Here is a 26,225-nt window from a genome sequence, read left to right as displayed (position 1 = left end):
ATCTGAAAGCTCACACAGTACTAAACTAAGAAGAGAAACAAAAAGAAAGAGAAAACCTGAAAACTTACCGACTTAAAAGCAACCACTCACCTTCCCAGCATGCTCCACTTCTTCCGCTCTCTGCTCCCGCTCTTTCGGCAGCCCTTGGTCCTCGCTCTGCAACTGCCGCCATGAAACTGAAACTGGTTTGATTGCTCAAGATGAAAGATGGGCTCAGATTTTACAAGGTGAAAGATATTTACTTCATAAGATAATGACAACAGTCTCTGAATTTATGAGCAGACCCCGAGTATCCCAAAGTCCCAGAAAGGAGCTACAAGTATCCAGTGCTGTAAACTATTCATTTACCTTCAAGATGAAGGAGATCAAAAATAGCTAAATTTGTATTTCTATCTCGATATAATATCATATTGCCATAAGGAAGACGGTACAGGAAGTAATTTTTGAGGTTTGTTTGCAGCCATTCCTAAACATTCATGAATGTGACAGACAAACTGTGATTTATTTGTCTGTGGTCTGCAGCTAACTGAAAGGCAGAGAGCAAGAGATGTATTGAAACATAGAAGATAGGAGGAGGAGGCCATTCATCATGATCATGACTAATCATTTAACTCAATCACCTAATCCTGCTTTCTCCCCATAACCTCTGATCCCATTCGCCCAAAGTGCTATATCTAGCCATCTCTTGAATTCAATGTTTTGGCATCAACTACTTCCTGTGCTAATGAATTCCACAGGCTCAGTCTTTAGGTGAGTAAATTTCTCCTCATCTCTGTCCTAAATGGTCTACCCCAAATCCTTCGACTGTGACCCCTGGTTCTGGACACACCCACCATCGGGAACATACTCTCTGCATCTTCCTGTCCAGTCTTGTTACAATTTTATAAATCTTTATGAGATCCCCCAATTCGTCTGAAGTCCAGTGAAAACAATTCTAACCTAATCAATCTTTCCTTATACATCAGTCCTGCCATCCCTGCAACCAGCCCGGTAAACCTTCGCTGCACTCTCGAGAGCAAGAGCACCTTTCCTCAGAAAAAGATGTCAGATCTGTAACTGAAGCAGAAAAACACTGACCCTATTATTCACCATTCAGAATGAGATTGGGAACTTGAGCTCCAATTAACGTGACTGAGTTTATGTGGATTTAAAGCAGATTGGAAGATTCATCTCGTGGAATATTGCGAAGAAAGAGAGTAGAAGTCTCATTATGAGTTGTTGTAGGATCAGATGTTACTTAGTCAGGAAATTAAAAAGGAAGTAATCTATTGGCAGCTGAAACTAATTTTCGACTTGCTCTTGAAGGATAAGTGTCTGTTTAAGAGGCAAAATAATGCATAACTATAGTTCAACGCTTCCAGTCATGTCGAAGTTAAATGGGTAATTTCTTCATGCAGTTAAAAGTTGCGTACAGAATGAAAATGTTGTTTAACCAATGGTGTATTTTTAAGTCATTTATTATAGTAAAAGCTTTATAGCATGAAATCTTGATGTCATTATTCCAGCTGTTAAATGAAACTTCCTGTTTTAAAAATTATTGGTGTCTATGGAAATGTAACATTACACAAAGCTTTTGTTAGGTCACACCTAGAGTAAGCTGAGGCATGGCACCCCAGAAACAATATATTGCCCTTGAAGCAGTGCAGTGAAGATGCAACAAAATGTTACTCGAGCTCAAAAGATTATAAGGTGCGATGATTGGTTGTGGTTTTTAAGAATCTATCTGCAGTTGCGGAAGTCTAGGACAAAAGCAACTAAATTTAAAGTCAGAGCTAAACCATTTGGAAGGCAAATATGGAAACATTTTCTCATGCAAAGGGTGGTTAAGAATGGACGCTCCTAGCTCAATATTGCTCAGTATTTTTTAAAAGAAATTAAGATTGGTTGCTTTTTGCCAGCCAAACGGAGAAATGGAACAAAGGTGGATGAAAGGTGTTAAGATACAGATGAGCAATGATCTCATTGAATTATGGATCATTTTAGAGAGGGCTGAATAGTTTATTACTTTTCCTATGTTTTTACTATGTTGAAAAACAGCAATGGATCAGCACTCTTGATATTTAGCAACGTCAGATTTTGTCTGACACAAAACAAGATTGCCACACCATATATTCTTATAGGTGTGATGGAGCCAATCTAATCCAGCCCACCTGTGCTGGTTCTTTCTAAGGACTATCCAATTAGTCACACTGCTCTTCTGTTTTCTCATAGGCCTGTAAATTTGACCTTTTCAAGCACTTCTAAACCTATGTTTAAAGCTACCATTAAGTCTGCTTTTGTTGCTGTCAGGAAGTACAAACCCCACTCCACTGCCTGGTTCTCATGCCAGTTATTTTAAACTCATGCACTGGTTGACCTGTATGGCAGTGGGAACTGTATTTCTCTAACTCTATGAAAATTATTCACATATAAAATATCTCTATTAAACCTTCATTGACACTTTTCTGCACTAAGAAACTCCTTATTTCTGCAGTCTCTACACATCAGTGAGATCCCAAATCCTTAGAAGCCCTTCCTAAGGGGTGGTAGTTAGAATCGGACACAACAATGGCAGCTCGTTTGTCAGCACTTTCCATACCCATGACCTCTACCACCTAGGAGAACAGGGGCAACAGATACATTTTGGAACATATAACCTATAAATTCCCCTCCAGGAGACACAGTATTCTCAGTTGGAACTATATGGCTATAGCCTCACTGTGGTGGGGCCAAAATTCCCTTTCATACCACTGAGGTTATACCATACCACATGGACTACAACAGTTCAGAAAGGGGTCTCACCATCCTCTTCTCAAGGGTAATTCGGGTTAAGGAATAAGCACAACCTCTGAAAAGAATACAACAAAAATAGGGGCTTAACCAGTGATTTACGAAGACAAATTAATTTATTATTTATTGACTCTAGGCCTTTATATTTAAAGCCTGGATCCCATGAACGTTTTAATCAGCCTTTTTGACACTTTCAAAGATGTATGTATATCTCTGTGCATGTAACCCCCCCCACCGCCCGCCTTTATCATTGCATCTCTATGTTCCAAAATGCATCACTTTAAACTTTTCTGCATTGATTTCAGCGTTTGTCTATTTAATTAGCTGATGTCAACCTGAAAAGACCATATGCACATCATCAACTGCTCTCTTTTCCTGTTAATGCTTTTATTGCACCCAATAGCCGAATCAAGTTTGTCAGACATGATTTGCCTTTTAAAAATGTGTACCAGCCATATAAGGAAATAAGAAATCAGAATCAATACTCTAATACAAAAACAGATTTTTTGTCATGCCAACATGCAAATAAAGGATGCTTTTATTTGTACTATGTTGAAAAATTTAAAGATGGACAGGTATAACATTTTCAGTGTCACAAAAATGCCTCAAAATAGAATTGTTATAATTATATAATCTGTACCTATTGGGTTAGGTAAATATCCATGCCTTGATTAGGCATCTCACTATCAGCAATAGTTGTAAAAATGCAAGTATCTCGAGCGTTTGAAAAACTTGGAACACTAACATCTCAATGTTGTAAATAGTTAAATGATTGTCATATTAACTCCCATTCATGTTGTGTCACAGTACATGCCAAAAATCTGTCCTTTGGAAGAGTTAATTACTGTAAAATATGTATTTGTCCTTCTAAGTTGGGTATTAAAATTAGAATTTTAACATAGAAGCTAGCATAATGTCATAAACATAAGTAACTGCAATATATTCCAATTTAAGTTGTAAAATCAAGATGCATTTAGTGGCTTAGTCTTTATTAGCATTATTTTATAACATTCATTGCAGAATAAGATTATGATGGATTATTCATGACATCTGAAGTGGTTCTAACTACAGATGTAGACCAAAGCTTTAAAAGAAAATCATGAGAACCATTGGATATACCTATGAACAACAACCTAAGCTCTGCATCAGGACAAGGCCAAGACAATTCTAGGCCAGCCAATCCTTGTGATTCCTGAATCGATTCTTACAATTACCCAAAAAGCCAAATTTGGTAATGTTAAAACAGTAGAGATGTGACACATCAGCCAAACAGCCAGAAAAGCCATATGACCTCGAAGAGTGGGAATGGTTTACTGTTCCCAGACCAGACAAAGAGAATGCTGAGATAATAAAATGTGAGGCTGGATGAACACAGCAGGCCAAGCAGCATCTCAGGAGCACAAAAGCTGACGTTTCGGGCCTAGACCCTTCATCAGAGAGGGGGATGGGGGGAGGGAACTGGAATAAATAGGGAGAGAGGGGGAGGCGGACCGAAGATGGAGAGTAAAGATAGGTGGAGAGAGTGTAGGTGGGGAGGTAGGGAGGGGATAGGTCAGTCCAGGGAAGACGGACAGGTCAAGGAGGTGGGATGAGGTTAGTAGGTATCTGGGGGTGCGGCTTGGGGTGGGAGGAAGGGATGGGTGAGAGGAAGAACCGGTTAGGGAGGCAGAGACAGGTTGGACTGGTTTTGGGATGCAGTGGGTGGGGGGGGGAAGAGCTGGGCTGGTTGTGTGGTGCAGTGGGGGGAGGGGACGAACTGGGCTGGTTTAGGGATGCAGTAGGAGAAGGGGAGATTTTGAAACTGGTGAAGTCCACATTGATACCATATGGCTGCAGGGTTCCCAGGCGGAATATGAGTTGCTGTTCCTGCAACCTTCGGGTGGCATCATTGTGGCACTGCAGGAGGCCCATGATGGACATGTCATCTAGAGAATGGGAGGGGGAGTGGAAATGGTTTGCGACTGGGAGGTGCAGTTGTTTGTTGCGGACTGAGCGGAGGTGTTCTGCAAAGCGGTCCCCAAGCCTCCGCTTGGTTTCCCCAATGTAGAGGAAGCCGCACCGGGTACAGTGGATGCAGTATAGCACATTGGCAGATGTGCAGGTGAACCTCTGCTTAATGTGGAATGTCATCTTGGGGCCTGGGATGGGGGTGAGGGAGGAGGTGTGGGGACAAGTGTAGCATTTCCTGCGGTTGCAGGGGAAGGTGCCGGGTGTGGTGGGGTTGGAGGGCATTGTGGAGCGAACAAGGGAGTCACGGAGAGAGTGGTCTCTCCGGAAAGCTGACAGGGGAGGGGATGGAAAAATGTCTTGGGTGGTGGGGTCGGATTGTAAATGGCGGAAGTGTCGGAGGATAATGCGTTGTATCCGGAGGTTGGTAGGGTGGTGTGTGAGAACGAGGGGGATCCTCTTGGGGCGGTTGTGGCGGGGGCGGGGTGTGAGGGATGTGTTGCGGGAAATACGGAAGACGCGGTCAAGGGCGTTCTCGATCACTGTGGGGGGAAAGTTGCGGTCCTTGAAGAACTTGGACATCTGGGATGTGCGGGAGTGGAATGTCTTATCGTGGGAGCAGATGCGGCGGAGGCGGAGGAATTGGGAATAGGGGATGGAATGCTGATTTACATGGTTATTAGTGGTAGTCTTTTCCACTCCGAGCCAACAAAAACATTAGGCCAAGGCCAGCATGGACCCACCTTGAAAAGTTATTTTCTGTCAAAGTAATTACATCCTCTTTACAACCTTAATTATACACCTTTTGTGGCAAAGGGCTCAATGGTTACCTGATGTCAATCCCATATTCATTTGTCCATTACCTTGGCAAAGGTAATTAAGGTAATCGCTTCTCCTACTTTAAGCTGCAATATGATTGTAGACATTTTGCTTGCTATGACATCCTAATAAATAATTCATCTAAATATAGGTCATTAGAACCAGCATTATCAAGTTTAAGAATGTCTTGTTTCAGAGCTTGTGCTAGAGTTACATCCTTGATCGAAATATCAGGCCTATGCTATGTTGTATTTGTCAGCTCAAAAGGCTAGTGTGGAATATTTCTGAAACACTACTGAAACCCAGGGTGCACAAAATATAACAGATGGCAGACTTCAATGTCTACTAATGCATTAGCATTACCAGGAATTAGCCAAGTCCTGAAGGACACAGTTGCTGGCCTTAATTTGGTGGGTATCTGGGGCTGCTGTGGCACAGTGGTATCACCCTTACTCCTGAGTCTAAGTGCCCAAGTTCAACTCCCATCTCCTCTGTGTGTGTTATGGCTTATCTGAACAGGTTGATTAAAAAACATTGATAAGGTGAATTGGAATGGTATGCCTTGCCAGGACCAAGAAAGGCATGACCAGTACAGAAAGTCTGAAAACAAGTCTCCCCTTTATGGAGGGAAAACTTTCAATGGTTAGGGTGGCACCTTTGCCATGCTTAATATTTGAATTATTGATTGTTGAGTAAGATGATATGCTTTAAAAAGACAGCAACAGATTATTAAAATTATGTTGTATAGCTGCTGTAACAAAATTAGAAAATCCAAATGCAGAAGTTATATCCATGAGTTCTCAGTCATTAACTTCATGCCAATTTACTCAGTAGTTGCTAAGGGCCCCGAGAAGGTCATATTCTCCCTAATTATTATAGAATTTTAACTACCTCTCTCTAAGTAATTTTTTCTATTTGAATAATACTCAGATTTATATAACATTTTACCAATCTACACAGATTTAAAAGTTGCAGCACAATGAGAAGATATTGCCATGGAGGTAATTATCAGGGAATGTAATTTTCTCTTCTAGCTTTACAAAAGATACAAGATTACAGAGTGATCTCACCTGCTTCAAACTAATACACAAATTAATGAACTAAAAGATAAATATTCATGAGGTTCTATTTGGAAAATTGTGTTTTCCCATTACAAAAACAAAAGGAGTGTTGGTTTAAAAAAAGTCAGCCTAGTTTTTAGATTTTCCTTGGTATTCAATTAAACTTTATTTTAAGTCTTTCTTCCCAACAATGCACAAATCATGTTTACAGATGTAAATCATTTTATTTGTACTAAATAAGGAAATTGTAACCAGAAATGGTAAAATTAGGATTGTAGAAGTATGTGGAAAAAAGTGTTACTGGCTTTGGAATTAAGTTACACAAAACACAAGGTACAGTAATTTCTGATAAAAATGAACACCAAGACATCATAATGACTATGACAAACTATTTTCTTTCATGATAGACAATTGGTATTTTCATTGACATATCCTTTTATATAGTCCTGCAACAATAATTTTCAATTGTTCCTTAATCAAATTTGATTAAGTATTTGAAAAAAATGTACAATAATGCAGAGAAAAATCGGGAAGATTATATCATAGTACAAACTTCTAGTTTAAGGATTAGTAATAAATGTGAATTTCTGCTGTAATTTCTATGAAAAATTGAATTAAATGATGTAAACATTCTGTAAATTTGTAATGTAGTGCACGCTATACTTAATCACAATTTCAGTTAGCTACAGAAAGCTCAACCGATATTCCCTGACTTACTCCTCACCTAAGATTACCAAAATCAGTTATTATTTTGATCAACAGATTTTTAAAAAGTGCTAATTATTATAAATTAGGCTGTATAGTGCAACGTACACATTCAATAACCCGTGATACCATTCTTTACAGAATTTGCTTCAAGTCAAATTTAGAAAGAAATATATTTTGCCACGGCATGATATTTATGCTTTTTTAAAAAAACACTAAATTTAGGGAATGAGCCAAAACGTCAGCTTTCCTGCTCGGCCTGCTGTGTTCATCCAGCTCTACACGTGGTTATCTCTAATTTACGGCATGCAGGCTTGGCCAGCATTTATCGGCCATCCCAAATTGCCCTTGGAATGCGGTGGCAAGCTACCCTTTTGAACTTGTATGTCCATTTACTGTAGGTATACCCACAATTATTGAGGGAGGGAGTTCCAGGATTTTTACCTAGCAACTCTGAAGGAATGGTGATTATATTCCCAAATGAAGGGAAACTTGCAGTCAGTGGTGTTTCCATGTATCTGCTGCTTGTCCTTCTATATGGTGATGGTCCTGGGTTTAGAAGGTACTAAGGAGTCTTAGTGAATTTCTGCAGTGCATGTCACAAGTGATACACATTGTAACCAGTGCATTGGTGGACAGAGCAAATGTTAGTGCATGTGGTGTTCAAGAATTTAATCTAATTCTCAGTCAGCATATTTCTCTGTGACAAGGGCTGGCAAGTTCTGAAGGTCCTACAAAACGATCCAGTAACATTAGTAAAGTGATTCAAGTAGTAACTTCAACAATGCCATTAGCAAAGATCTGGGTATTCTATTTAAACCCCAATCATTTTACAGTAGTCTAATCAAGAGACAGGAAACCCCCAAAACTTATCTTAAATTTAGAATAGTTGAATTAAATTATTTCAGGATTTTTAAAAAAAAATCACTTTTCCTTAGTAGTAAACAAATTTAAAAGCAACAAACTGGAATATAGATCATTCATGGATAGATATTTAATAGACATATCTGCGGCAGGTCAAGGGGAACGTACATTCTCTCTTCCCTGATACAATTTAAGTTATGCTCTTATACGAGTCAGCTATAAAAGGAGTCACACGATGGAAATAACAATTTTGGTTAATCTGCTTATATCAGCAAATGTTTAAATTGCTATCTACTCTAATTCTATAGCATTTCCCTGTATCTTTTTATACTCACTCAGCCACTCCTAAAGGTCGTCTTAGCAATTAGCCCATCAGCAGCAGGGCTTTTAGCAATTCATGTGCTTATTCATCTAGGCAATAATTGTGAAAATTGACAGATTCAATACTTCAGGGGTATTCTGGAAAAAAAAGGCAAATCCAGTAAGAGCGTGCAGGATGTCTAATTTGAAATTCAAATCCAAGTCCATTAGTTAAACTCACATGCCCTTATTTGGGCATTACTAGTTTTTAACTAGTGGAAATGCCAACTTTGTTCGCAAATTTCAGATGTCAGCAACACAGACTTGTATGCAGTCACAAAACATGAAAGCATAAACAAATTCTGTTCTCATGCACACAAGCATGGGTATCAAGTACCACAAGACTATAAGTACTCGAACAGCACTGTGTGCTTCAGGAGGAAACAAAGGACACATTCAGAAATCAAACATCAGTACAATTGTGACCACATAAACTATTAAGTGAAGGCCAGGCATTCAGAGGGAAGGAATATCAGTGGCTAAATGACCATACAGGTTATTTGCTCAATGTTGCAAACTGGAAGATTTTAGCATGAAAAGAAAATATTACATGAAAAAATCCTGAAATTTCATACAGTTTTAATTTATAGAACTAGTAGGTTGATAAGACAGGATGATTATTTCAGGTTAATGTCATCATTCAAGTTTTGGACCTGCATTAGATATGCATGCAGCAATTGCAGTGGTGGCTGTTGTAAGTGGTCCAAACATTTTGCATTCATTCAGGAATGTGCTTGACGCGATGGCTTCATGGTCTGCTCCAGAGGCCACAGCATAAAATCTTGGCTGATTCTCCAGAGCTGTCTACTAGGAGAATGCTGTACTGTCAGAGGTGCACCTTTTAGATGTGATTTCACCAAGTGTATGTAAACATATGGCATTTTGAAGAGCAACAAGGGAACTTTGCCCCAGAGTTCTGCTTAAACAACTTGAACAACTGATTAACTGGTCATTACTATTTTACTGTTAGTGGATCCCTGCTGAACACATACCAGCTGTCAGGTTGTCGGCCTTAGTAAAAGCTTGACTATTCTTGAAAAGTACTTTGTGTTTGCAACTTAAGGTGGTGAAAGGCTATAAATGCTGGCCCATCTGTCCTGCAACTTAGGTTTGCAACAACAAAATCCCCTTGTGGTCTAAACTAGGTATCATCTTTTGCATACTTTCTCATTTCATCTTTCCCAAGGTTCACTCAAACAGTTTGTGAAGTAAGTCAAGGTACAAATTGTTAAGCTGTTTGCATTTCCAGACATGCAAGTAAGAGCTATTAAATCTGGCCTTGATTTAAACTAACTGCAGAACTTGAGCAGAATAGTCTGAATATTAGCTAGTCTAGTTTCAATACACGATCCATTAACTCTGGCCTTTGTTTCAGTGACCTTTTAAACCTAAGAGGCATTTTTAACACTTCAAATATTAACTCACAAATATCTTCCATTAGATTAAAATGGGATTAAACAAAATCCCAAACCATGATAACTGTTCACGGTGTTTTGTAACTGTGGGCTTGCAGCTGAATCCAAACAGAGATTACAGAAGCACAGTAAATAATTCTATAATCTAATCTCATGGTATATCAGCTCACTTGCAAAACATTACCCATAGAAAAAAATTTAGTAAATAGATTTTATTAACAAGATATTCCAGCTTTTACAGTTTGCTTTCACTACACATAATGTACACATACTGAAGGTGGAGAAGAATTGGTAACATGCATTATAAAACACTTTCAAAACAATTTTCCACAGAACGTGCATGAATGATGTTTGCCTCATCACAGGATTAAGAATGCAATGGTCTAGAAACGCAACATACAAAACTAGAAATATTGGATTCATTCTCTGGTGCTCGTCAAAGATGTATGTATGCTTATTTCACGATTAAACCACAAACAAAGAATATATCTACCAACAAACAACTTGCACATATCAAATTTTACAGTATTTTACATAGCTTTAAAAAATGTGAGCATATAAAAACAAACTTCAAGTTTAAAAATGATTACTGGCAATGGTCTACATGCCCATCACAATGACTGTTTCCATCTGACAAAAAGCACTTTTATTTTTAAACTGGAAAAGTAGTTCTACAAACATATTATAAACCAGTTTGGATGCAGAAATTCCAAATGATACAATTATTCAGTGATTCTCATCCTTACGAATATTTTCACTCATCTTTATGTCCACACTTCCCTGAAAAATATTGGATTCTAATAATCTCCTGTCAAGAAAACAAATGAAAATCATATTGCAGACAAAAGCATTACACACATTGCTGCGGACAAGCATCAAGTTTCTCTGCTAAGGCATTGAACAAGTTACCAGTTGTGAAATGACATACCTGTAACCTAGCTCAGGAGTGGTTTGTCCAAACTGAACATTTCCTGACTGATCTACATTCAGACTTGTCTACAGGCAAGTTATAAGCCAATGCATTTTTTGGATATGAGCATATTCTACAACATATCTATATAACGTATGTAATCTCAAAATATTTCAAAATGTTTGACCAGAAATATTGCAAAATGGGTTCCCTGACTGCCTAAAAAGATATGACAGCAAACCATATTTGGCCTCAACAAATTACAAACTCACGTAAGAGGTAGAATAAAGTACTCCAATAGCTTATAGTATACAAAAACCTAGCAACTTAACATTGTGTCAGGTGCTCGTTCATTTAAGAGGACACGTTAAAAACATGACATGATAATATATAATGCATCTTATAAAAGACAGACCAGCATGAAGGAGAACAATTTATTACAACTTTTTCTCCCCGTTATCGCTATCCAATATAAACACTGTGGTACAGGGTGGTGTGGTTTCATTTTTCTGGATCCTGAAACCACCATACACTAGATGAGTGAATTTTAAAAAAAAATCACCCTTGTAAACTCAAACTTAAAATATTAGCAGTCAGAAAAATATCAAGACAGATTCAACCCCACATCAAAAGATGAGAGCTATGCCTTAGGTTACTGGATTATTCCTGGGTCATAAATTTATGTTAATTATGAAGAGATGAACAGGAATAATCATTTTTATCTTACTGACATTGTAGAGCAAGACCTGTGGTATCAAGTGTGAACTGTCTGTGGATGGGGTGGTGGTAGCATGAAGGATGGTAAGGACATAAAACAAAAAAACTAAGGCACCTGTCATCCGGCAATTCAACTCTGGAGCTCAGTGGATTGTACACTATGGCCAAGACAAACAAGAAGTCTGTACTCCAAAGCTGCCACTGCAGCCCTTGGAGGTTATAACTCCAGTTACTCATTTTGGAAACCTCTGTTCCAAGTGTTAGCAAAATGCATAGCATAATTCTCAAGTCAAAATTGAAAATATGAAACAGGGATGAAACAATACTAATGTGAAACAGTACTGCTGAGTCCAAATGGAAATTGACAACACCAGGGCAGTCATCAGGGCAGAAGCTAAAAGGACCAAAACAGTGTTATTGCCTTGAGCCTTTCCTTCATGGCAGTATGTGAATGTTGAACTCACATCAAATCTACAAAAGGATGTTCAAATCTGCAAACATGGAAAGCAATGGAGAACACAGTCTTTTTGCTCCATCCTGACAATTACTTTAAGATGCTCTTAAATGTTATAAAACTCTTCTGTTAAACTGTCTGTGTTGAAGACCTTGCTGTAGTTCCAAAAAGACAGCAAATAAAAAGCAGGAAAGCTATCTGACAGACTGAATTGCTGGGCCATAGAGAATGGCTGCCTAGACATATCTAATCGCTCGGTTTAGATAGTCTAACATCGGTACTTGAGGAATTGGGGTGTCTGGTCATGTAGAAGATTATAAACCACATGCTTTATTAAATTATCCTGACTGATTCTGGGCAATGTATGAAGAACAGGCAAGAAAGCCTGTGACATGCAGCAATTCAAACCTTTCATTTGGCCTTAAGTCAACATAGTGCAACTTGGCATGATGCAGCTAAATCTGTAACTCGTCAACTGAAACAGATATTGAGCAAGGAAATACAGAGGGTAAGCAAACCATAAGAAATTGATTTTAAAAAACGTAACAATCAACTCTACTAATTCAGGAACAAAATTTGCAAATTGAAGGTATCTAATTATAAATTAGATTGTAAATATAATTGTTAGATTCACCAAATGTATTCCAGGGTACAGGAAACTTGTATGCAGCATGACATAATTTCATGTTATACCTGATAACAAGTGTGTAACTGGGTCTGTCAGCCATTATGTCGCTTTCCCAACCAACTTGATTCAACTCCAAGGAATGGAGAATGCTGAATGAAAATTGCATATTGTGATGCATGTGGTTGGTGGAAAAACAATAACATTAACATATTAAATTCACAGGAATTGGATAAATACCAAGATTCTGCTCATCCTCAAGGTACCTTGGCTATACATCCTCTTCTTTGTCTTGTGCTATATCTGACTCCTTTCCAGATTCCTCAGCATGTGCTAGCATATCAGCCATCAGTGCCTCCTCCAACTTCTTCCGTACCTGTTGTACAAGTTCTTCTTGCTTCCTGTAATAAGTGCATGGGCACATTTTAAATAGTGGTATGTTCAGTCATTTCTTTTAATTCAAAAACTACTATACTAGCACAGACAAGTCTCAAATTGGTCTACCAGTCCATCTGTGGTCTATTTGTGGATTACATTCATTAATGCGGACCATGCAAGAATTTTAAAGGTATAGGGAGGCAACAACATAAAATCCACCAGACATCTTCTAACTAATATCACTCCCATTTTTGCTTCATGAATGATTATTCATTTGTGGTTCCTTAATCCCCATTTCCAATTCAACCCAGTCGATTGTCCTTCACTGAAATGATAAATGATTTATAGCAATAACAGGTGAGGTGATGGCCGAGTGGTCTTATCGCTAGACTATTAATCCAGAGACCCTGATAATGTCCTGGGGACCTGGGTTTGAAACCTACCACGGCAGACGGTGGAATTTGAAATCAATAAAATATCTCGAATTAGAAATTTAATAACTAATCTGAAATCATTTTCAATTGTCAGAAAAATCCATTGATTCACTAACGTCCTTTAGGGAGGAAAACTGTTGTCTTTACCTGGTCTAGCCTACAAGTGACTCCTACCACACAGCAATGTAGTTGACACTTAAATTGCCCAGAGGTCAGTAGAGATGAGTAATAAATCCTGGCTTGGCCAGTGAAGCCCACATCCCATGAAGGAATTTTTTTTTGAAAAATGAACATGAAGACAGAAAGAAAGACAGGGCAAAAACTTCTATACACTGTAGCTGACCAAAGGCCAATGGATAAGAATCTTGAGTAGCATGTTCTCTGATCACCTTAATTTGAAACTGAGACAAGTCAGTGCACAGTAGGTACATGACCTGTGCTTGCAATGATTTTAATTATTAAACTATTTTACATCTGTAGTGGCAGTGTTGTGGTGCAACACTTTTGTTTTGAACAAAGGCAAACCACCAATGACCTTTTAATGCAAGAAAATCAGTACAGTTCCTTTATAGATGAAAAATGTAGACACCACTGCAACACCCATCAATATATAAACAAACAATCTGATCTTCAGTGAACAGAGTAAAGTAAGCCTATACTTGCATGGTCTGTTGCAGTAAGCAATTTTTGCATTCCTTGAGTTAGTTCTCAATGAGACGTATGCCCAAGAAAAACTGACATGAAAATTAACTCTGAACTCTCCATAGTACAAGTAGGAGTCTGGATTAGTGTATTATCCCACAGGGGATGGAAGAGGCAATTAATTAACTTGACTTTTCCATTTGACTATTTGTTGAATGAAATATTATATATTGCATTCAGTCAAATTGTAGGTAGGATGAGTTTAGGTAGTAATAGCAGAAGGGAAGGTAATTTTACTTCCGGTACGGGAGGGTGGGGGAGAAAACCATGAGTAAAATTTAAAAACATCCAAATATTACTGAGACAGAAATTTGTATTTAAATACATCGAAAATTAAGTGATCACTTTTAAAAGGTTCAATTTAGAAATGTCAAATGTAATTTGAGAAGCACTTGCAACTTCAGGTTCAAAAGTGGATTCAGAATGTCTGTAAGCATTCTTCCAACAATGCTTGATATATGGGTGAACGGGAGATGGTAATCTGACATGACACTGATAAAAGTGCCAGGAAAAAGTTGGAATGCAGGTTTGTGCAGCTGCCAACAGAAGAATGGGTGGAATAAAACTAACGGCACTGGTACCAATTGCAAGATAAAAAGGAGACGTAACAGTTTTGTCATCAGGACATTCTAAAGTGCAATACAGCCAAAACAGTAATGTTCAAGTGTAGATATTTGTAATGTAGGTAACAGCCGCCAAGCTGCATACAGGAAAGCTCCTAACAAACTTATAGTACTGGATAGCTTGTTTTCAGTTCTATTCATTGTGGGATAAACATAGTTGGACATTAGAGATAACTGTCATTCTGTTAAATATTTGCTAAAGGATGCTTTACATGTACTTGATTGCATCAAGAGAACCTCATTAAAATGTCTCATCCAAAAGACAGGATCGCCAGAAATGCAACATTCCCTCATAGGGCCTGTTTGCCTTTCATTTCACAAGAAAGATTGCCAAGACAGTGGAAGACATTTATTGTTTCCTTACAAACATTACAAATCTACTTTTGATCATCAAAAGAAATGGAGCAGGTCATCAACAGTGCTATCAAGCAGCACTTGCTCAGCGACGCCTAGTCTTGGTTCCACCAGGGCCAGTCAGCTCCTGACCTCATTACAGCCTTTGTTCAAACATGAACAAAAGAGCAGAATTCCAGAGGTGAGGTGAGAGTGACAGCTCTTGACACCAAGGCTGTTTTTGACCGAGTGTGGCAGCAAGGAGCCCTAGCAAAATCGGAATCAATGGGTTATCAGGGAGCAAACTCTCCAGCGGATGAAGGCATAACAAGAACGTAGGAAGATGGCTGTGGTTGTTGGAGATCAATCATCTCAGCTCCAGGGCATCTCTGCAGGAATTCCTCAGGATATTATCCTACACCCAACCATCTTCAGCTGCTTCATCAATGATCTTCCCTCCATCATAAGGTCAGAAGTAGGGATGTTTGCTGATAATTGCATAATGTTCAGCACCATTTGCGATGACTCAGGAACTGATGCAGTCTGTGCCTAAATGCAGCAAGATCTGGACAATATCCAGTCTTGGGTTGACAAGTGTCAAGTAACATCTGCACCACACAAATGCAAGGCTATGACCATCACAAATGAGAAACAATCTAACTATCACCCTGTGATATTCAGTGGTGTAACCATCACTGAAGCCCCCACTGTCAACATCCTGCGAGTTATCATTGATCACAAACTCAACTGGACTCACCACATAAATGTAGTGGCTCCAACAGCAGATCAGAGGCTAGGAATACTGCAGCAAGTAACTCACCAGACTCCCAAAAGCCCATCCACCATCTCCAAGGCATGAGTCAAGAGTGTGACTGAATACTCCCCACTTGCCTGGATGACTGGAGCTCCAACAACACTCAAGACACTGGACACCATCCAGGACCAAGCAGACCACTTGACTGGCACTGCATCCACTCCCTCCACATCCACACTCAGTGCATGCTGCTGCTACTATCTACAAGATGCACTACATAAATTCACCCAAAATCCCCAGAGAGCACATTCAAACCCATGGCTGCTTCCACCTAGAAACACAAAAGCAGCACATACAAAACTCCCCTCCAAGCCATTCACCATCCCGGCTTGGAAAGATATCACTATTCCTTCACTGTCGCCGGGTTAAAATCCTGGAATTCCTTCCCTAATGGCATTGTGGTTCATACCACTGCAGGTGGACTGCAACAGTTCAAAAAGGCAGTTCACCACTATCTCAACGGCAACTGGGATAGGCTATAAATGCTGGCCAGGCTAGCAATGCTCACATCCCAGAAAAATGAATAAATTTTAAAAAAGTTGACAGAATAGGTATCAGTTCTAATTAAGGAAAACATTATTGGATAGGCTACCTGTGAGCACATACCCTCACGTGTCAGAAAAAAAAATCAGAAGAGATGGCATATATTAGCGACAAATTTTTATAAAAGCTCAACTGTATGAATTGTATTAGGAACAGGAAGTTAGCCAATGCAATGTTCTTGTCCAATAAAAGAGAGAGATAAGCCAAGAAACTATAAACTGGTTACTTTAATGTTGGTACAGGCACTCTTTTGAACTTGAATTATGACTTCAAAATCAGTTGTTAATGTAACTTAAGCTTAAGGACAGAATAACATGATTCGACATAGAGAAAGTATATGATACCGTGTATATACAAAGTGCTGAAGAAACTCAGCACGTCTGGGAGCATTGGTGCAGAGAGAAACAAAGTTGACACTTTGAACTGAGAGTGATCTGACTCTCAGTCATAAAATGCTAGATAAATTTTTAAAGTTGCTCAATAAAGGAATTTGTTTACTTGAGGGGTTAGCTCTTGCTCTCTGTTCACATAGACGAGAGTTGATTATAAGGAGCCCAAATACATCTGACAAAACTAAGAAAGTTAACAAACAGAGACTGCAAGAAATATCAATACATTTGGCTTCTGGAATGGGTAAATAGTTGCCAAATGCAATTTAAAAGTGCAGGCAACGATCACACATACATTCAACGAAAGAATGTGGAAGCTTGAATGAACAGGTAACAAAGCGCTCAAATACTAACCTTTTCACAAAGTGCAAATGGTAAGGGCAACTTAATTTCAAGTTGTCACCAATAATCCAAACAGGGGATTGAGTTGCTTCCTTTGTCACATGGCGCAAAACAGCACAATCACATTCCCACTTCTGACCTTATGAAGGAGGGAAAGTCATCTGTGAAGCAGCTATAAAATTGGTGAGCCAGGATTCTGCTGAGGTCTTTTAGTGCTATCTATGGCTGAGATGACTGAACACCAACAGGCATATCATTTTTTTCTGCCAGATAGGATGGCAATTTATCTCAAGAGGGTTGAAATATGAACGCAGTGATGTGCTTCTGAGACTTTATAAAGCTCTAGTTAGGCCTCATTTAGAATACTGTGTCCAGTTTTGGGCCCCACACCTCAGGAAGGGCATACTGGCACTGGAGCATGTCCAGCGGAGATTCCCAAGGATGATCCCTGGAATGATAGGCCTAACATACGATGAACAGCTGAGGATCATGGGATTGTATTCATTAGAGTTTAGAAGATTGAGGGGAGATCTAATAGAAACTTACAAGATAATGCATGGCTTAGAAAGGGCGGACGCTGGGAAGTTGTTTCCGTTAGGCGGGGAGACTAGGACCCTTGGACACAGTCTTAAAATTAGAGGGGGGTCAATTTTGAATTGAGATGAGGAGACATTTCTTCAGCCAGAGAGTGGTGGGCCTGTGGAATTCATTGCCACGGAGCACAGTGGAGGCCGGGATGTTAAATGTTTTCAAGGCAAAGACTAATAAATTCTTGATCTCGCAGAGAATTAAGGGCTACGGGGAGAGTGCGGGTAGGTGGAGTTGAAATGCCCATCAGCCATGATTAAATGGTGGAGTGGACTCAATGGGCCGAACGGCCTTACTTCCACTCCTATGTCGTATTGTCTTATGGCAACTAGCAAAGACTTTCCCCCGGTTTCTACGGCCCAGTTTTTGTGGGTTGCCTTGATACTACACTCAAGTCAATTGCTGCCTTAACGTGAAGAGCAGTCATCTTCACTTCCTATTCTCAACTTCACCATTTCTGACTATGCTTCGGCCAAGGATGTAATGAGCTAAGAAACTCAATGGGCTTGAAAGAACCCAAGCTGGTTTTACTCAAACCCACTGAACAGGTTATTGTTGAGTAAGTGCTTCTTGCTAGTGAAAATGCCCCACAGCAAATTCTTCAGGATTAAGTATGGTTTATTACTATAGTCAAAATCCAGGGAAATGATTCGTGACACAGATACACAAGCAACCAAAGAAAAAGAGAAAAGCATTTAGTGAAGGTACAAATTACCTCAAATCAAAAACGAGATCGAAATCAGTTCATATGAATTAGAGATCAGGAAGCTAATAGTCAGTTAAAGTTCTTTCAGTTAGCTATACATACAAGTCTCCTTCACAGGAATTCAGACCATCAAATTGCTAATGAAGATATAATAGATGAAACTTGGGAACTGATGCACTTTGTAGGCAATACATTGGTTACTTTCAAGAAACCAGTGTTTTCAGAAATACAAAGAGCAAGAGACAGGTATTTGGCCAAGCCTGGTGCTGCCTACTCCTCTGGTGTTGCAAGCAGAGTGACAAAAGTCAGAGCAATATTATAAAAGGCAATGCAGACAAATCAGCAGATTCAGTCTTGATCTTGGGGGTTCTGGTCAAGACAAAACAGCTACACGCTGGATGTAAAGTCTTATCAAAAATCATTACATTCTGTAGCAACTAACTGCAAAGACATTCCACAAAATCAAGCAATAATAGGTTTAGGAACTCTGTTGAGAACAGACTGTGCCAGATACCCCTACTAGTCCTCTGTGTTGGCCTGACTGGAATTTCATAGAATGTAAGGAATGCCACTTTCCAGGGGGTGTGGAGTTAAGTTTTGATCCTAGTAATGACTAGAAATTTCTAGCAGTCAACTTGCTCAGGAAGCAGCACCTCGTTCCTGCTCTTTGGACATTTCAACTCACTATTCATCTCCAATCACTCATGGCACAAAGAACATTCTATGGAGAAGAACGTGTACTTGTGTCACATGTGAAGACTATGTAATATTCAAATCAAGATAATCCTATGAAGTATGTAATTGTTGCTTTCACAGATCAGCAAAGCAAATCAAACTTGTAAGATTTGCTACGGTGTGAGATGACTGTGTAGGGGAAATGAAAGACGATGTTCCTAGCAAAAGAACTCAGCAACTATTGCCATTGAATTTTCAAAAGTACTGCTGCATTTGCAACTAAATCTGGAAATTTTGGCAAGTGAATAAATGGGACGTAGTTCAACTGTGGAATGGTTAGCAAAATCTTCAATCTCTACTCTACAAAGTAATGACTATTCACAGTAGTCTGAATTAGTGTGTCAACGGTCCTAGAATCCAAGAAAACAAACAATCCCAGAAGTACTGAAAGTCAGTCTACCACAAACATGACTAAACAAACCTGCACTTTAATCAAGTCTGCATGCCAAACTAATGTCAAGTGTCAATACTTGCATGAAGGTCATCTTCCAATGATTCAGACTGTAAAGTATGAAAAACTGAGGTAACACAAAAATCCAAAGATAATTTGATTTTAAATCAAAGTTAAATGCCGAAGATACTCCTGAGCTAGAACTAAACAATTTAGACAAATGAAAAATATTTCCCATTTGCAGCTTTTATCTTGCTTACTTGATGACCAGTGGGAGCTAATCAATACGTTGATAACTGAAGACATGACCTCCCAATCTAGCAACCAGAAATAATCAATACCCAAAAACAGAAATTCCTGGAAAAACTCAGATCTGGCATCTGTGGAGAGAAAACAGTTAACTTTTCAAGGTACAGTGACTATTCTTCAGAATTCAATCACAATGCCTTCAGGTTTAAATTTATTAGATATTAAATTTGCGTTCAATGGAATCCTGGTTTCTGCCTGCTGCCAAACAAAACAAAGAAAAATTAACTTCCAAACTAACAGCAAATATTCAAATGCTGTTACAGTTCACGACACTTCAGCATAGCTCTAGTAATGCTAAGAAGCCAGTACAATTAATGCTCCTACCTAATGTCCTCATCAGTGACCATGAAAGCTTTGCAGAGAGGTTGGGATGTATTCAGCCATACACCAGGATTCTTTTCTACTGCTGCAGACAGTTGTCCAGTAATAGGATTGGAACTAGTGTGTAAAGCACTCGCTATAGCAGACAATAAAGTTTCATCTGTGCATCCTGGCCCTACGCCTGTAAAAGAAAATACGCAAATTTCTATTACTAATCACAATTTGCTCATGAATTCCCTTTTAAAAGGTTGTATGATACTTACTTAAGTAATATTCTAGTTTAGATGACTTCAAAAATTCAAAAACAAAGAAGTGCCAACGACCCCTCATTTACCCTAAACCCAACTCCCACATCACCCATGCACCCTGATCCACTTTGCACCCATCAACTGAGCTCTCAACCTCCCTGCCTTTCTATCCAGTTCACCTTAAACATCCCTTGGCGACTGATCCCTCCATTACCCAACCCAACTCCAACAATTCTGTAGGACTCAAAAGTACAAAAATAAGTATGCAAGCTTTCTATCTGCTCTGCATCAGAAATAGCGATCCTGAACCAGGTCAGCAGATTTGGGCTAATATGCAAAAAGATCATTTGTAACTCTAAGGTATTTTTGCTGAGAATGTGACATCTTAATTAGATAGGAAAATACTAATACAGAACATCTATATCTCTAGAAAGCTGATAGTGTTGCCAGGCCCAAGTAGGCTGCACAAGCTTAAGGCATGGATGAAACATGGCAACAGATGAGGAAATGTAAAACAGTGGATAGTAGTTTGGGAGACAACAGATGGATGACATACAAGGCCTACAAACCCCTTGGACTACAGCTGGACTCCTTTCAAGCTCTGATCTGAAAACATGATCAAAGTTCAGGGTAAACTGTGTAACAGATCGCAAACATGGGAACAGAGTCTAACGAAGGTTGCGAGAATTAATGCAATGGTGACTTTTACAATCATGTCAGATTTAATTCAGCATTTGTTAGTATGAATTTGTACTTGCCAAAGAGAAGAAATGAGTTGGGGTACTTGCATTTAATCAATGGCATCAAACCAGTTACAGAAAAAAAATCAAGTAAAGGCAAGTGGTAACATTCTCAATTCTGTCTTGTCCAGTCATTGCAGAATAACAGCCAATACAAAACGGAATCACAGATTTATATAAGCAGGAGGCCATTTAGTCAGTACAGTTTAACAACAAATTCATTTGCATTGAAAAACAAGGGGTTCAGGAGTAGGAACAGGCCAACTGGCCCTTTGAACTTGCTTCCCTAAAATATTATGGTTGATCTGGTTGTGGTCTCGTTTCCACATTCCTGTCCGACCTCTGATTCTTGTTTATTATCAAGAATCTGTGTTGTAAATTACAGAATACCTTCAACGTGGCCAAGTCACAGGACACTGCATACGCACACCACACACAAAAATTTGAACCCAATAAGATAGTCAATAAGATTAGTGAAAGTGTGTGTTCTAATGAGGATCTTATAAAGTTGGTGAGGAGACTAAAAGAAGATAATTTAGGATGCAGATCTAGACAGCAAAGAGGCAGCTAATGGTGAAGTCACCAGAATGGACAATGCATAATATTTCAGAATTTAAGCAGAGGTTGTAGAGCGGGAAAAAGGTTAGAGGTAAAGCAGGATGCGCTATTATAAAAGAATGTAACAACGGGTCTTCTCAAGGGGATTAGATCAAGTAAACATGGACTTACTAAAAGGGAAGAAAATTTGACAAACCAACTAGATTTTTTTTGAGAATGCAACTTTACAAGAGATAAAGGCAGAACTACAGGACCTGGTGAATTAGTTTTTTTTAAACTAGAAAACTTTTGATCAATTTACATGGAAGAGGTTAGTGTGCTAAATTAAAGCACAGAATTGTTGCGGGGGTTGCAGTGTTAGATATACTGGTGATGGATTGAGAACTGGTTAGTAGACAGGAAAAAGTATTAATAAATGGGTGTTTTTTGGGGTGGAAGGCGATGCAAGGAAGTGCTTAGGTGCCGGTTACTCAAATTCAGATCAATATTTGAATCAGGGAATTAAAGGTAATATTTGCAAATTTGCTACAAATCACGGAACTAAATGAGAAGGAATATGTTGAGGATGATGCAGAGGGATCAAGGTGGTTTAGAGCAGTTGAATGAGTGGAAAAGTACAGGATAGACATAGTACAACATGGATAAGTGTGAAGCACTTTGGTAGGAAAACCAGAATACTGGAATATTATTTGAACAGTGACAGATGGAGAAATGTTGATGTATAAAATGAACCTAGATGTTGTTGTATACCAGTCACTGAAAACAAGCACGCAGGTTGAACAAGCAGGTAAAGAAGGCAAATAGTAAGTTAGTCTTTAATGCAGAAGTATTTCAGTGCTGGAGGCAAGGATGCCTTACTGCAACTGTAAAGACTTTGGTGAGATCACACCCGGGAGCATTGTGTGTAACTGGTGTCCCAGACTAAGAAAGAAAATACCTGCCAGAGGGAGTGCACCAAAAAAGGTGGTGAGAAGTCCGGCAAACGTTCACTAGGCTGGGATGGCAGGATTGGTGTGTATGGAGAGATTGTATCAACAGGGCCTAAACTGAAGTCTAGAAGCATGATTGTGGAATTCGCTGAAACAAAGTAATGACTGACGGACTGAATGCAGGGATGACATTTCCCCTGATTGGCGTCTCTGGAATTGGGGGGGTCATGATTCTCGGACATGGGCTAGGCCATTTAAGACTGAAATGAAGAGAAATTTATTCACTCAAGTGTGTGGCAAACCTGTGGAATTCCCTGCCACATTAGGCTACAGAGGCCAAGTCACTTAATATATTTAAGACAGACAGATCGATGACCTTATTGTCTGCAAATCTAAGGGTATATGGAGACAGTTGGGTGTAGCATTGCGATAAAGCAGATGTCTGATCATGCTGACGGAAGGAGGGGGTGTCTCATCAGCCAAATGACCTACTGCTGCTCCTAATTTCAATGTTCCTACATAGGAAAATGCCTTAGGAACGGAGGATGAGAAATTTAAATCTCAGGCACTGCAGGAGCCAACTGTCAATGCAAACAAGGTGCTGAGTGAGCAAGACTTGGTGCAAGCTGAAATACTGACAGCAAATGTTTGAACTAGCTTACAGAAGGGTGACCAGGATGGTCCGTTTTACAGACTTAGAAATTAAGGAGCTTCTGTGTCGAAGAAAACAAAATCAGAAACTTAACTCGAGACAAATAGATTGCAAACAGTGTGGTAAAACCAGAGCAATATAATAAGTGTGGAGAGAAACATTGAGTCAACTGGAGAAATCCACAACTCAAACAAGACAAGGCCAGACAAGTAGTCACAAGAGACTGTGACAGGGTTAGAAGGAGTGCCAGAGAAATAGAGCTGCTGTCAATATGGAAGCTGATAACAGCAGCAAGGAAAAGCGTGTAAACGAGTCCAAGGCAAGAGGCCATAAATATACCCTAAGGACACACTGGAGTTACCAGTATAAAACCAGGATGACAATTCACTGTTGGAGGTGCTAATCAATAAGTGGCAGTGGAATCAAAAGGCAGACAAAGTGAGCTGGAGAATGGAGATGTGCTGGAGGAGAATGTTCACAGGGTCAATAGAGATTGAAGAATACAAAAAAATACAAAAAAAAACATACTATTGCCACAGACCTAGATTGATATTTCTGACTTTGATGCTGTGCTCTTGGTGGAGAGCTAAATCTGAAAGATTCAAACAAAGGTACCAGTGGAAAAGAGTGGTGCAGGTGTGACAGTATAAGTAGGCCATGTCTCAGTTGATAGGACTTACATCTGAGAGTTCAAGTCTCACAAGACTCAAGTATGAAAATCAAAGTTGACAATCAATGCAACACTAAAGAATGACTGCAGTGTGTGAAATCTTGTCTTCTGTATGACCTGCTAAAGTGAGGCCCTGTCTACCTGCTCGAGAAGGGCAGATATTGTCTGAAACTAATCTTAACTACAGTGGAGAAAATCATTCCTGTGATCAATATTCACCCCTCAAAATCACTACAAACAGATCATCCAGGCAGTAAGTATCACGTTGCTGTCTGTGGAAGCTTGCTATTAGAAATTAATAGAAGTTTTTTTCCTTTAATCATTTAAGGGATGAGGGCATCGCTGGCTAGGCAGCATTTACTGCCCATTCCTAATTGCCCAGAGGGCAGTTAAGAGTCAACCACATTGCTGTGGATCTGAAGTCACACATAGGGCAGACCAGGTGAGGATGGCAGTTTCCTTCCCTAAAGGACATGAGTGAATCAGATGAGTTTTCCCCGACAATCTACAAGGGATTCATGGTCATCATTAGACTGTTAATTCCAGATATTTACTGAATTCAAATTCCACCATCTGCCATGGTGAGATTCGATCTCTGGTCCCCAGAACATCAACTGGGTCTCTGGATTAGCAGCCAGCAATAATACCACTAGGCCATTGCCTCCCGCTCAACGGACACTGTAGTTCAAAAAGTACTTTGTTAATTGTAAACCGGTGTTAAATATCCAGTAGTTGTCAAAAATACCACATAAAAGTCTGTCCAACAATACATGCAAGGAATAGGAGCAGAAAATGCTTGAGCTTGACTATATTGGTGGAAAATGTGAACTTTTCAGATTGAAGACCTGTTTCCAGAACAGCCAAATATATGCTGCAATTCTGCAGTTTTTGATTTTGTCAATGTTGGAGGAAAAGGAGGTTAGTGATGGGTCAAGGGTTTGTCACTTTCATTTTTAGAGACAGCAGCCATGTTTTTGAAAGAGATGACATTATGTTACCCATCAACAGGGAACAATATAAGTGAAGATTAAAAATATTATGCTCCAGTCAAGCCATACTTGTAAATCTGCTTTCATTTTTGATCACTGAAGCATAGGGGAAACAGGAACGCTGCTAAAATTCTCAGCTCTAGGTTGAGCCAGCTTGATTATTTCACAATGATACTTTGTCCAACTGCTTTAATAGGTAGGGGTAGTAAGAGGAGTGAGGTCAAGGGTCAACAAAATATCAGGATGTTACTGTCCCCTCATCAGATCAGGTCATGTAGTTGAGATTTTTGTAGTCGTCAGGTGGGAGGAGGAAATTGGTCTGCAGTGTTCTCTGTGCTACGAACAACAGTTCCAACTGGGCTAAAATTCATGGGATTTGGGAGAATAACACAAGCTTCTAAAGTACAGGAGAGGGTAGAAAAACAAGGCTTTGGGCTGAAAGCTAGTTCAACACAGTAGAAAAGAAAATGGGCAATCGTACAAAGTTCTAAAAACTTAGAATATGTTCAACTTCACTACAAAAGCCAAAAACAGTTAAGGGGACAATCATCTGCAAATAATAAGTGAATTAATTCCACAAAATTATCAAACATCTCCTCCTGATCCTAACATCAAAGTAAGCCATACATCTCATATTCAAGTTCACCTTGTAGACCTTTAGGCAGATCCATGGTCTTTATGATTTCTTCAGCAATATCAAAGGCATTCAATCCAGTTAGCTTCTTCTCCCAGAATAACTAGAACGTTATGGAAGAACATATATTTTAAAAGCAAGAGCTGAAAAAAAAACCAGTTTTCAAAATTTGCTACAAAATTTTTTTTGAAGCATTTTAATTAAAAACCGTAAAACTAAAAGCCATTTAATCTGACCCAAAAGGACTTGAACTCGCAGACAAAATGGGAAGCATTTAAAAAGCTTCCCCAATGGCTTAAAAGCATCAGCAAATGGATAGCATGTGCCAATATTAAACCATACAGGTCATTGCTATTCAACATGCTTGCTGAAAAGCATGTGTGTGCAGAGGTTGGTTGAAGATAGAATTAAACAGGTTCATCCCAAAGAAAAGAAAGATTATCTAGGGTGGGATTAGACAGCCATGGCTGACAAAGGAAGTCAGAAAATATATCAAAGAAAAAGAAACAGCCTATAAAGTGGCCAAGAGCACTGGGAAATCAGAAGATTGG

General features: G+C 39.2%; 1 protein-coding gene across 5 annotated transcripts in view; it reads right to left on the bottom strand.

Annotated features, from left to right (window-relative positions):
- Nucleotides 1–10,137: 10,137 nt before the first annotated feature.
- mbd3a (methyl-CpG binding domain protein 3a) overlaps nt 10,138–26,225 on the bottom strand; it is a 29,574-nt gene continuing 13,486 nt past the window's right edge. For 4 of the 5 annotated variants that reach the window (XM_048559909.2, XM_048559912.2, XM_048559913.2 and 1 more), the window contains 4 exons: nt 25,687–25,777; nt 20,258–20,435; nt 12,887–13,047; nt 10,138–10,748 (listed from right to left, as the gene is read on the bottom strand). In XM_048559909.2, coding sequence (XP_048415866.1) covers nt 12,918–13,047; nt 20,258–20,435; nt 25,687–25,777 — 399 coding nt within the window. In that variant the 3' untranslated portion in view covers nt 10,138–10,748; nt 12,887–12,917. The remainder of the gene's footprint in view (nt 10,749–12,886; nt 13,048–20,257; nt 20,436–25,686; nt 25,778–26,225) is intronic. The other variant, XM_048559911.2, reaches the window with a different exon arrangement.

Source organism: Stegostoma tigrinum, chromosome 30, assembly GCF_030684315.1.
Source record: "Stegostoma tigrinum isolate sSteTig4 chromosome 30, sSteTig4.hap1, whole genome shotgun sequence".
In the NCBI taxonomy this organism is placed as follows: domain Eukaryota; kingdom Metazoa; phylum Chordata; class Chondrichthyes; order Orectolobiformes; family Stegostomatidae; genus Stegostoma; species Stegostoma tigrinum.
This window is presented reverse-complemented; position numbering and strand designations above follow the sequence as displayed.